Raw genomic sequence first — 14,475 nt, 5'->3', positions numbered from 1 at the left:
CAATATTACTACTACTACTAAGGATTTCCACAGTTTTCACTGTCTTCCGTCACTCAACCGTTTACTCTAATTTTCCCTGTCATTCCAGTCTCCATCTCGCAGGGTTCTTTTCTCCATAGCCTCGTCGATTTCATCTCTGAATGACCTTCGGGGTCTTCCTCTCTTTCTTCTTCCAATCGGGCTCCATTCTGTGATTTTGTTTATCCAGCGTCCTCTGTCCGCTCTTCTGACGTGGCCGTACCAGGATAGTCTCTTCTCCTCTATATAGTCGATTATGTCTGATTGCACTCCCATTCTCCGCTTAATCTCTGCGTTTTCAATTCTGTCTCTTTTTGTAAGTCTACAGCTTCTCCTCAGGAACTCCATTTCTACTGCTCTTATTCTACCTCTATTTCTCTTGTTTATTGTCCAGTTTTCGGACCCATATGTCAGGATACTTCTTGTCAGGGTATTATATATTCTCTTTTTTGTCTTTATCGTAATGTTCTTATCCCACAACACTGAGTTTAGTTGTCTTATACAGTTTCTTGTTTGTCTCAGTCTGTTGTTTATATCTTCTTCTGTTGTTCCCTGGTTCGATATTATGGTTCCTAAATACTTGAATTTATCTGTTCCATTTATTTGTCTTCCCTCTTCTATCTCTAGGTTTCTCATATCCTTGTTTTCTGTTGTTAGGTATTCGGTTTTCTCTAAGTTTATTTCCATTTCGTTGTTTTTATATTCTTCTTCTAGTTTTCTGAGCATAAAGCTGAGATCTTCTTCATCTTGTGCGATGACTACTTGATCGTCGGCAAAACTTAAGGTGTATAGGTATTCGTCTCTTACTGGTATGCCCATTCTTTCGCACTTTCTCCTCCATGGTTTGAGTGTCTTTTCCAAGAATATTTTAAACAGAGTAGGCGACGTAGCACAGCCTTGTAGAAGTCCTTTTGTCGTCTTAAATGGATTGTAGGCTTTATTTCCACATTTAATAGCTACTTTGTTTTCTTTGTATAATGCTTTAACTGCTTTTATTAGTGTTTGTCGGATTCCGAGATCATTCATTGCTTCCCATAATTTGACTCTAGGTATTGAGTCATATGCTTTCTTTAGATCAACAAAGGCCAGATGGACCGGTCTACGTTTTGCCATTTTCTTCTCTATCAGTTGTTCTAATGTGTACGTATGATCTAGGCATGATTTTCCTACTGTAAACCCTGCTTGGTCTTCTCCAATTTTTCCTATTATTTCAGTTTCTAGTTTTTCCTTAATAATTTTCCCGTAAAGTCTACCTACCGACGATATTATACTAATTCCTCTATAGTTTTCACATTTTTTCCTGTTTCCTTTCTTATGTATGGATGTGATGTATGCTTGTGTCCATTCCGCAGGTATTTCTTCTCCATTTAGTCCTCTTTCGAACATTCTATGTAGCATGCGGAATATCTTTTCCGTTCCGTTTTTAATTAGTTCGTTTGGTATTCCTCCGGGTCCTTTAGCTTTTTTGTTCTTCAATGTCTTGATTGCTCTCTTAACTTCTGCCAGGCTTATTTCTATCTGGTCGTATGCCCCATTTCCTGTATGTTCTATATTCTCTTCCTGAAATTGGGGACGGTTTTCTGTAAGTAGTTCTACGTAGTATTCTTGCCACTCGTTTTCACTAATTTTGCCGATCTGGGTTTTCTCTGTCTTATTTCGTTGAAGTGCTTTTAATATTCGCCATGATTCTGAATTTCTCGTTCCTCCGATATGTCGTTCTATCTCTGTGCATGCTTGTTCCCATCGTTCGTTCTTTTCATTTGTTACTTTTTTCTTTACCTCTCTGTTTTTCGCTCTATATAGGTCTAAGTCTTCCTGTTTTTTGGTGTTTAGGTATTTTATGTGTAGTTTTTTCTTTTCTTTTATGCATTTCAATGTGTCTTCCCTTAATTTGATATTCTGATGGGTGTTCCTTTGGTCGTCTTCTCCAAGAGCTTCTAAGGCCGCTGAAATCAGGCAGGTTTTTATGTGTTCATGCATTTCATCTAACGTGTCATATCTGAATTCTTCTAGTTTTTGGTCTAGTCTTCTTTTGTATAAATCTTTTATTGATTCTTCCTGCAATAGATGTAATTTGAGCTTCTTTTCGTTTATTGTCGTTCCCGTTGTAACAATCGATGTATGTTTTTGTTTTGTCCAGATATAGGGGAATTCCATCCATGTCACCACAAGTTTGTGATCTGTTCCACACTCTGCCCCTCTTTTCACTCTGGTGTCTTTCACTTTGATGGAGCTTTTGTGGTTCATGATAATGTAGTCAATAATGGATCTTAGTTTTCTTGTCTCTTGAGTCCATGTGTACTTATGTATATTTTTGTGTTTGTAGAATCCGTTCATAATTTTCAAATCATTTACTTCACATAGTTCTACCAATCTTTCTCCGTTGTCGTTAATTGTGTCTTCTCCAAATGGACCAACTGTTCTTTCATTGTCTTTTCTTCCGACTCTTCCATTTAGATCCCCCACTATTATTGTTTCTTGTTTAGGTTTTCTCTTATCCATTTGTTCCTGAAGTTGTTCGATAAATCGTTCTTTCTCATTGGCTGGACTGTCTTCCGTTGGACCGTATGTTGCTAGTATTATAATTTCTCTACCATACATCTTGATTTTCAGTTTGGCAATTCTCTCGTTTATGGGTTCCCAATCGTCTATAGATTTTTCCCATTTTTTCTTTAGTAGAATTCCAACTCCAGCTTTTGCGCGGTCTTTCTTTTCTACTCCGCTCCAATAATGGATTAGTTCCCCTATTCTTTCCGTGCCGTTTCCTTTCTTTTTTGTTTCCGTTGTGACGAGGATATCGAGATTCATCTTTTCGAATTCTGATGTTACTTCACTGGCTTTTGTTCTCCAGCCCTGCACATTCCATGTGCCGATTCTTAGTTTTCTCTGTCTTTGGTTGAGTTTCGAAGCCGGGTTTGTTGAACTCAAAGCAGAAGTGCCCCCCCCCCCGTATCCGATGGGGCTCCCTCCTTCGGAGGTGTGGATTGCCACCCGGGGATTAATTTTAAAATTTTTCATTTCTGCCAATTGTTCGTTAGCCCTTGGATTTTTTTAAGTGTGCTAGGTTGCTAACGCCTAACGCCACAACCCCCTTTTGGAGGACCTATTGTTCAGCCGCCCACTCTGGGTCAGACGCTGTTTGCAGCCGCCCACTCTGGGTCAGACGCTACTGTTGTCAGTTTTGGTCCGCGTCGGGTATTTCATTTCCCCGATACCACCCATATCTGGGAGGCATTTCCCTATCCGCCACCTGGGGACGCGTCCGGTAGAGGATTGACAACCTCCTCCTCGGAATTGCTCAATATTCACAGCTGAATTGGTAGCCATTGTCAAGGTGTTGGATTGGATTAATAGCACATTAAATTTCGAACGATATATAATTTTATCTGACTAACAGTCCATCCTCCTAGCATTAAGACACTTCTCTAAACACATATATACCAACAGACTAATTGTAGATGCGCTTGAAAAGCGAAGGATCCTAACTTCTCTAAAAAGAATTGTTAACTTTGTGTGGGTTAAAGGTCGCTCTAATATTACAGGAAATGAAAAAGTAGACTATTTGGGTAAAGACGCTACTTTAGTGGGTATAGAATACAACGAGTTGCCCAAATGGGATTTAGTTTCAGCTAGGAAGAAACATGTTAGACTTAATTGGGGAATTGAGTAGCAATCCTTTACTAACAGTAACAAAAATACATACTGCAGTATATATCAAACTCTTCCATCTACTCCCCCAAATTACAGAAACCCCATCTCTCGGAAGATTTATACTATGTACGTTAGATGCCTTTTTGGATATGCTACAGTAAACGCTTACTTATATAAAATAAAACTTTCCGAAACTGATATTATGTGAATGTAATGGCAGTTATGACGACCTTAACCACTGGATGTTTCAATGTCGGTATAATTAAGAAGCCATAAAATTTTTATTTCAAGCTATCTCCCAACAAAAAATCATACTGTCGCAGAACGTTGCTTCTATTCTCTATTTAGGTAGTCGAAATCCAACTATTAGATCGATTTTATTGGAATTTTTCAAACGCACTAAACGGAAAATCTAAACTGCCTTTTTCAGTGTCTTTCCTTTTATGCCATTTGCCTTTAACCGTTGCCTGTAATGTTTGTGTAAAAAAAAGTCGCTATGAAGGGCACCTTAGTGACTTATTCCCAACAAAAATAGTAAATATTTGGAAACCACCTCAAATAACTATGATTTTTGAGTTATACTTAAAAAATCAAAATAAAACTAAATAAAAAATTAAATTATTTAGCGAAACCACCCCAAATAACTATGCTCCCAACTTATACTAGTGTTTAATCTTGGAATAGTTTACTAACTCTACCATTGCAAATTATTTGTAAAGTTATGCAGGATAAGGTGGCAGTTTCGAAGGATTACACCTTATCCCTGAGACCGAATTATTCTCGTATATACGAGAAACCTGAAACATGTATTAAATTTAAACCTATTTGTAACTCCCTTAGTATATTTGTAACCATCAATACTTATTTATAGACATTATTATTTCGATAGTGAATAGCTATTGTGTCATTATGACCAATCTCTATATTTTTGGTGTATTTATCTGCTTTTTCACATTAATACAGTATTGCCCAAAATAAACAGTACTAAAACTGAAACATAGATGTCTCTTTGTGCGGCTGTCATATTCAAATTAACTAGTATAGACCTGTCAAGTAATCCTTTAACAATTAATTATTAAGGCCTAATTGTTAAAAATGGTGTTAAGTACAGAGGAGAAAGTGTTTCTGGTGGAGCACTATTTTCGCTCATACGGAATCGGCCGAGGTAATACTGCAAGTCTGCAATACGTGTGTGATCAATTCACACAAAGGTTTAATAAACGTTCTCCAAGTTCTGTTAAGTTCTCTGTAACTTTGAAAGTTGTTGAAAAGTTTAGAAATACGGGTAATGTATTGTGCCAATGAAAAGGAAACTAAGGGCGTCCCAGGACAGTTAACAACAACGATAACCATGAACGTGTTTTTAAGCGAATCTTGGAAAATCCGAAAGCCAGCCAGACAATGCATCTTGGCTTAAAACGAACTTCCTTGCAAAGAATCCTGAAGGAGCTGGGTGCATTTTCGTATGTGATTCAGGTAAATTAACAATTACATTCCATGGATTATCAAAGTACAGTGGAATATCGTGCCAGAATTCTTGCATTACAGTATGAAAATCCTAAATTTTTGAAAAATGTATTGTTTTCAGACGAAGTACATTTTCATTTTTCGGGTCATGTAAATTGTCGCACAAATCGATTTCTGGGCTTTGCCAGACCAGATAAAGTTCAAGAAGTTCCTTTACATAGCGCAAAAGTGAGTGTCTGGTGTGCAGTTTCGGGACACGAAATCATTGGTCCATACTTTATCGAAGAAAATGGTAGGCAAGTCACACTTAATCAACAGAGGTACATACACATTTTAACACCCTTTATCCCTGATCTACGTCAATTTTGTTGTACACGTAATTTGGCATTTCGAAACCAATTTTTCCAGCAGGATGGGACAACTTGCCATACTGCTGTCGCAGTTCGTCAATTTCTTTAGGGATATTTTCCAAACAAATTCATTTTACGATTTACTGACTTCCCCTATCCTGCACATTCTCCAGACTTAACATTTCCAGATGCTTATATTTGGGACATGGCTAAAACTTTATTCCATAACATTACGAGAAATCTGGAATATCGGTATGAAGTCTGTCTTGAGAAAGGAGGAGCTCATTTAGAACATGTTATCAAATGTCAATAATATGTATTTTTTAAAACAATAAAATAATTACAAGTTCAGTACTGTTTATTTTGGGCTATACTGAATTTTAACCCTTAATATCCTAGTGTTACCTATAAGTTAAGCAATATTTATAGTGTGCGAAAATGTTGTGCCTATATGCATCTCGCAATAGTGGAAATACCATAACAAACCCAGACGGTATCGCAGAGGTGTGGAAACAATATTGTGAAATACTATTCTCTAAAAACGATCCAGAAAAGAAGTTATGAAAACGAACCTCAAATACTGAAATCAGAAATTAAGGCGGCAATTAAAAAGCTAAAATTCAAAAAAGCAGAAGGAGAAGATGGGATACCAGCTGAAACACTCAAAGAAATGGGAGAATTAGGGACGGAAGTAATGCTTAGAATTTGCAATGAGATCTGGAATATCGGAATATGGGAATAAACTTACGTTTATTCCCATATATAAAAAAGGTTCACCGACAAATTACAGTAATTACCATACAGTAGCATTGATATCACATGCGAGCAAAGTAATTCTAACCATCATTAATGAAAGACTCATCCAAAACGGTTACCGCGAAAATCACATCAATAGGCGCATCCACAAACATCAATCTCCCACTCAATCTCAATCCAAAGACTCAGACCCTTATCATACGAAAGCTTTTCTTCCTTACATCAAAGATGTCACTGACAAAATCGACAAAATTCTTAAACCAAGAGGAATAAAAACCATATTTACCCCCCAACAAAAACTTTCATCTCTTGTCCGATCAATCAAAGACAATATTCCAAATGAACAGCACGGAGTTTATGAAATTCCTTGTGCAGTCTGTCCCCGATCCTATATAGGCCAAACAAATCGTAGAATTCAAAATAGGATTTATGAACATTACATTTCTGTTCGCAATTCCGATTCAATTTCAGCTCTCGGTCAACACCATTTTCATACAGGTCACAAAATTGATTTTGAAAACTCCAGAACCATAGCCCCCATCCGCTTTTATAAACCAATAATTATCCGAGAAGCCATAGAAATAGAAAAAAGACCAAATTGCCTTAATAAAAGACATGACGCCATACGGTTACCTTCTACATGGAGACCTCTCATAAACAAAATATCGCCCCCTCCATCCTCGAATCAAAATCCCACTGTCGGAAATGTTCGCGCCAACTCTCGCGCCAATCCCCACCCTAACCACCACCTAGGCCGCGTCACCATCGACGGTATAAATGAACCGTCCCCTGGTCCCAGTCCTAGTAGTGAACTAGTGAGTGAACTAGAAGTGACTAGTGAGTGTAGTAGTGTCTGGGGGCTCGGGAGACTGAGACCTCGGAAGCCCTGAAAAAGACATCAGAGAGGATGTCGAAAGCTCGGCAAAATGGATATCGACGCGGTTCAACCCGGAAGACTGGTGAGTTTAATATTCATTTTTATAATAGTATTAATCTTAGCTCTAGGGTTCCCATATATATATATATATATATATATATATATATATATATATATATATATATATATATATATATATATATATATATATATATATATAAATATATATATATATATATATATATATATATATATATATATATAAATATATATATATATAAATATATATATATATAAATATATATATATATATATAAATATATATATATATATATATATAAATATATATATATATATATATATATATATATATATAAATATATATATATATATATATATATATATATATATATATAAATCTCGAATAGCACAAGATAGAAAAATATGGGCGCAAATGAGCGCAAATTATTAGAACAACGTATAACTAAGACATCGTCGAATAATAATAAGAACATAAAATAACATTGAAATAAGGGAGGCTGCACCGTAATTGGAAACGGTTGATAAAGCTGCACATGATGATGATGATGATATATATATATATATATATATATATATATATATATATATATATATATATATATATATATATATATATATATATATATATATATATATATAATATATATAAATATATAAATTGATTTCTAAAATCTAGTTGTAGGTAATGTAAAATATATTACTCTTTTTGCAAATTTAATCTTCATATTTTGCAATTGTAGGCTCAAATGTAATGCACAAATAGACAAGGAAGAACGGCTTCTTATTTTTAAATCTTACTGGAAACTTGGAAACATTGAGAGACAACGTGATTTTATAAATAGTTTAGTAGAAGTTGGAGATTGCAAAAGAAGGATCATAACAGAGGAAAATTCAAGACGATCAAGAACTTTAAACTTTCATTTTATTATTGGAAATATTCGTCAAAGAGTATGTAGGTCGATATTTTTACAAACTCTAGGCATAAAAAAAGGAGTACTAAATTTTGCAATTAAAAAACGTTTCCCTAATAGTACTAGTACTGAACATGATAAAAGAGGCGACTATGGAACATCAAAAATATCCGATGAATCATCAATATTTTTGAAATTTATGAAAGAACATATCAAAAAGTTTCCCACTATGGAATCTCATTATTGCCGCAAAGACTCAAAAAGATTTTACTTAGATCCAAAATTGAATATTTCTACCATGTTCAAACTTTATCAATCAGAGTGCATGGTAAACAATAAAACTTGTCTCAAAGAATCGTAATACCGAAAAGTATTTAATAATCATTTTAATTTATCCTTTTATACGCCAAAGAAAGATCAGTGTGTGACATGTACTATGAAAAAGCAAATCCTGCAGACAAGCACACGCTTTAGCAGAACTACAACTGCCACATATAATTAAAGAACAGGGCAAGAGATGAAAAAAATTCTGATAAAATTGCCGCTGCGTTAAATAACTCAACCATACACGCCTGTAATTTTGACCTGCAACAGGTCCTGTACGTTCCAACGGATCCGACAAATCCGGTTCTATTTTATAAAATGAAACTTGCTACTTATAATTTTACGATTTTCAATACTGGAAATAATACTGGTAAATGTTTCATGTTAACTGAGATTGAGGATAGACGTGGGTCCTCAGAAGTAGTGTCTTGCTTGTTTCAGCATCTTAGGAGTCTCCTTCAAACATTTAAAAGAGTTAGACTATTCAGTGACACTTGCGGTGGTCAGAACAAAAATCAATTTATTGCTTCCATGTTTCTTTATGCTGTTTAGGTTTTACCTATTGAAGTAATCGATCAAAAATTTCTTATTTCTGGTCACAGTCAAATGGAATGTGACTCAATGCATGCTAGAATAGAAACCGCGGCCAAAAATATCCCTACATATTTGCCGCATAAATGGGTTACTATTGCAAAGAACGCAAAACGAAATGCTGCTCCAAAATATGAAGTTTATACAACACCTGACCTTAGCTTTATTGATTGAAAACCCCTTGCAAAACTTATAATGGTTAATCGAAACAAAGCTGAAGATGTAACTGTGATTAATTGGCGTGACATTAAGTGGATTCGTTATGAAAAAGGTAATCCTTTTGTGATGCACGTTAAAACCTATTTAGATGAAGAACTATTTCACAAAATATTGATTGTTCCTCGTAGGGGTCGAAGAGTTACGTCCACCATGGAAAATTATTTAAAGCTTTTATTTGAAGAAAAAAGAAAAATATCGGCTGCAAAACTTGAAAACTTAAAAGAAATCAGTAGTGCCGTAAATTTTTCCGACGATTGCAGAACCTTTTATAGAGACTTAATTGGAGATCCAAATATTGAGGACGAGACGGTATTACCCGATATAAATGACCAGGAAGAGCAAGATTTTTTTTGAAATATTAATTTTACAAGAAGTTTACACCGTTGTTTATTTATTACTTATTTTTATAAATTTTACTGTAGTTGTAATATTGTAGATAACCACTATTCATTTTTCAATTTAAAATAAAGTTAAGTTCCAAATGTAGCTATGTGCATTTTATTACGAAAAACCCTCCCCAAACTACTAATTTAAAGAACTATTTATTATTCTTATACTTATCTAATGTGTTTGTCAGTATTACTACCTAATACTTTATAGAGAAACAATAATTCTATTTGAAAGACCTGATTTGATCGACAGGGTTAAAAAATTTCGTTTAATCGAAAACGACAATTTTGTAGTTAGCCACTTTTGGAACCAGGCCATCGAAGTGTTAGCAATTGGTGGTTTAAAAATTCTCAAATCTATTCGCTAATCTGTCAAAGCGAAGTTGTATAAGAAATTCTAATAACTGCAATTAGGTAATCTCGATAAAAATAAATATTTACTCTTTTTTATTTTATATAAATTAAAAATTGCAGAATTTCTAAAATAATATAATCAAAATGTATTTTTTAAAAGCTTTCTCTCTTTATACACACACCGGCAAAATTAACGGAACACCTTAAAAATGGGACATGTTAGATGTCTCGAATTTCCTAAACCTGTTGTCCGATTTTAGTGATTTTTTTAGTATGTTATAGTTATATTATTTAAGAATATCGATGTAATAATACTGATGCTAGACAGGTCAATATCATTTTATACCGGGTGTAACAATCATACTGTGTTTTTTCCTTAAAGTTCGGAACACGCTAGGGAATATTCTAGCATATATAAAATATTGAAATTAAAACTCAATTATAGCCTCAGGCTTTCTTAACATTTTCTTTTTTGATTAATTTGCTTGTGTTTGATAATAAAAAAGTTAGGTACGTTAACAACTAGCCATGTTTTTCATCAATAAATCATCATTTTCTGCTTAGTTTAATAAACAAGCCTAAAGTAGGCTATGAGAAGTTAACAATTTAATACACACACCGACAAATTTAAAGGAACAAGTTATTAATGCAATATTTGTTTATATTTCTATTTTATAGACTATATCTACATAGCTTTGAATGCTCCTTGACACAAGAAAGTCTTAAATGTCAAAATGTCAAATTAATTTGTTTATTTGTATTGTGTTTTACATTTTACAGTCGTTCTGTCTGTTGATAACAAGTACAAACTTGTATTTAATTGATAAGTTAATTTGTTTGAGTTTGTTGGATGTGATTTTTCTGTTGATTTGTTCTAATCAGTGGTGTTCTTATTGCAAAGAGTAAGTAAAAATGGGTGATTTAATACCGACTAATATTGCTAGGGCCGCAACAATGGTCGAACGTACAGGGAAGTTGCTGGAATATTTGGTAAATCACCATCAACCATCCATCGTTGTGTAAGTCGTTGGAGACAAACCAGGGAGTATGTAAGAAGAAGGGGACAAGGTAGAAAACATTTAACCACGGTTGTAGATGATCGATTTATAACTTTGTAAACATTACGTAGTAGACGTCAAACGGCAGTTCAAACCAAAAACCTGTTGCAAAATGTTCGTGAAACTACCATAAGTGAGCGCACAGTAAGAAGGAGACTTAAAGAAGCCGGTCTTAAGTCATATGTGCCAATAAAATCTCACAGACTCCAGAGACAACATCGTTTAGTACGACTACAAGTTGGTCGAGTACATCAAAATTGGAATGATAACCACTGGAGTCAAATTCTCTTTACGGACGAGAGTCGTTTCTGTGTAAATTACATCGACGGTAGAGAAAGATTGTATCGACGCCAAGGAGAACGAAATGCCCCTTTCAATTTTACTACGACCGTCCCCTTTGGTGGAGGTTTAATTATGGTGTGGGGCGGTATATGTTTGGGAGTAAGAACAGAGTTAATGGCGATTGATGATGGAGCATTAACAGCAGATAGGTATATCAGAGATATTCTTCAAGATCATGTGGTACCTTTTGCACCATATATTGGCGAAAATTTTATTTTAATGCAGGATAATGAGCGCCCACACGTCGCAGGCTGTGTAAGAGATTTCTTATTACAAGTGGGTATAACAACGATGAATTGGCCAGCTTGTTCCCCAGACCTGAACCCGATAGAGAATGTGTGGGACATGCTAGGCAGAAAACTTAGGGCATGGGTTCCTGCTATTCAAAACAGAGAGGAAGTCAGAATTGCTTTGATTGAGGAATGGGAGAGACTGCCTCAACAACTGATCGATAGCGTTATCAGAAGTATGAGAACACGAATAACTGCAGTTGTAAGGGCTCGTGGGGGAAACACACGCTATAAAAGCCAAAAAAAAAGCATAAAAAACCAATTTAAGTTCAAACTGTACAATAAAGTTAATGTGTTTAAAATCCGTATTTTGTTTGAGTCTGACATCTTTGTGTTATATTTCTTCTTAAACAGGTTTCATATTGTACTACCATTGTAATATAAATTCAAAATACGTCACCAACATTCGTATTATAATTTTATCTAAACAATATTAACAATATATAGACTAGAGAGAAAATACTCAGATTTTATGGTTGTTCCTTTAAATATGCCGGTGAAACTAAGCAGAAAATGAGCGTTTATTGATGAAAAACATGGCTAGTTGTTAAAGTACCTAACTTTTTTATTATCCAACACAAGGAAATGAATCAAAAAAGAAAATGTTAAGAAAGCCTGAGGCTATAATTGAGTTTTAATTTCAATATTTTATATATGCTAGAATATTCCACAGGGTGTTCCGAACTTTAAGGAAAAAACACAGTATGATTGTTACACCCGGTATAAAATGATACTGACCTGTCTAGAAATAATATTATTACATCGATATTTTAAAATAATATAGCTATACCATAATAAAAAAATCACTCAAATCGGACAACAGGTTTAGGAAATTCGAGACATCCAACATAACCCATTGTTAAGGTGTTCCGTTAATTTTGCCGGTGAGTGTATTTGAAGCATAAAACATATATACATTATAAAAACATGCCCACACTGTCAAACTGAAATAATTTGTTGCATGGTTGACTTTTGCGGCTATACTCTGGTTGTCTCCTCGTTAACGATGTCCGAAATTTTTTCTATGAACAAAACGTACTAACTTTTTAAAATCAGACCTGATTTTTTACCAGGTGACATAATATATACTACTTTTGCTATTTATTACTAAAAATATTTTCTTATAAAATTATTGTAAAAAGTTAACCACATACTCAGCGAAATATATTGCGCACCCGGTATTTTTAGTTCCCCCAACTTAAATGTTTTCAATAAATAAATTTCTTACCGTTTTATTTCCTAAATTTCTAACTCGGCAACTGAGATAGGCTGATTTCCCAACAAGAGCCGTGACGTTGCTGGGAGTCATTGCATCGAAGTAGGGATCGAAACGATTTTGTGGAATTGCAGGTGGTCCCATGGGTAGTGAAGGCAGCGTTTCACTCTCTGGGAGGGAGTTAAACCCAGAGCCAGAAGATGTCATGGCGAAACTTACCAATGGCGGACCTAAAAAATATGTAAATTAAATATCTTGCTGAGTTTGGCTTTTGTCTTAATTCCATTTTATTTTATATTCTCGTATAGATATACGACAGTTTCTTAAAATTTTAAATTTCAAGTAATCAATTCGCGAAATAATAAAGAATACATTGACTGTTAAACTAGAATTTGGTGTAATTTTGTGGTAACATAAATAATTGGTATTCCTCCTAAATATATAATTCTCATATGACTACAAATATCTATTATGGATTTGTGAACAAATTTACGAGAAATATACTATTTGTATTAAGTTGGTAGTTATGAATTAATTATACATTTATCGAGGTAATTTATTTTCATATACAGGGTATTGCTATACTTGACCAATGATGCTTTACCCCAGAGAGTTTTCGCAATTAGATGAATTTTGATATCGAATCATGAGAAATTTAAAAATTTGCACTAAATCAGAAATTCTTTTAACACGTTAGCTTCCCACCTTAAAAAAAACATGGCTGGTAGGGAAAGTGGCATGACGATGCTGCGAGGCAAGATGGGGTATTTTTTCCGGGGTATGATGAGGAATTAGGAGTAAAATGAGGTTGTAGGTCTGGGTTAATTTAAATTTCTTAATAAATAACATTGGATTGTTTTAGGTAATTGGTACATACTTACAAGAAAAAAAAAATCGGTTGCCTGTAAAGTCGGTTTTACGGGCGAAAATTTTACGTGACAACGTCTTTTTCTCGGTAGAATATTTATTGATATGAATATTATTAAATTGCACAATAGGAACAAGGAATTGAATGAAAATAAGAATTGCACAAATTTTAACTATAGAAATATATTTTGTTTACTAAAACATTGTACATGTAAACTTAAACTTAACTAATTTCTATTTGAGTGATTTTGTTGAGGATAGGACGATGATAGGAGAAATATGAAATGAAAGGAAGTGTTTCTGCTGTAATGTGTCTTGAACGCCAAGAACGCTCGAGAAAGACAGAGACACAAGCACGGAAGCACGCACCGATTCAACGCGCCTAATTCTCTAGTGCTGCGCGCGCAGCGGACCGATCATGTTTGAGTGGGAGAGAGACGCAAGGCATTCGCCGGTCCGGCGGGCCTCTCTCTCGTTCGGTGACTCACTGTAACAGACGTGAGCGGGCGTTACACTTTTTCATGAATGACTCCGAGCCACAACCTAATTTAAGACGTTGTCACGTCAAAAACAAAAAGAGGATGTTGGTCGACAGATGCTATGAAAACACCTATAGATAAAGTTTTAAGTAAAGAGATGGGATAGAAAACAGCTGCTTCTGCATACTCAGTGCCTCAGACTATTTTAGAACGGTATATTAAGAAAATGAAGGAAGATGGCGAAGATACTATTGGTTTATCTTTAGGCCAGAAA

The 14,475-nt window shown here is 34.7% G+C and overlaps 1 protein-coding gene across 1 annotated transcript in view; it reads right to left on the bottom strand.

Moving 5' to 3' along the window:
• The window catches only part of LOC140452974 (zwei Ig domain protein zig-8-like), a 28,338-nt gene extending 15,316 nt beyond the window's left edge, over positions 1-13,022 (bottom strand). Inside the window, exon 1 of the mRNA XM_072547287.1 lies at positions 12,868-13,022. Coding sequence (XP_072403388.1) covers positions 12,868-12,999 — 132 coding nt within the window. The 5' untranslated portion in view covers positions 13,000-13,022. The remainder of the gene's footprint in view (positions 1-12,867) is intronic.
• Between the last annotated feature and the right edge of the window lie 1,453 nt (positions 13,023-14,475).

This window comes from Diabrotica undecimpunctata, chromosome 11, assembly GCF_040954645.1.
Source record: "Diabrotica undecimpunctata isolate CICGRU chromosome 11, icDiaUnde3, whole genome shotgun sequence".
Taxonomy (NCBI): domain Eukaryota; kingdom Metazoa; phylum Arthropoda; class Insecta; order Coleoptera; family Chrysomelidae; genus Diabrotica; species Diabrotica undecimpunctata.
This window is presented reverse-complemented; position numbering and strand designations above follow the sequence as displayed.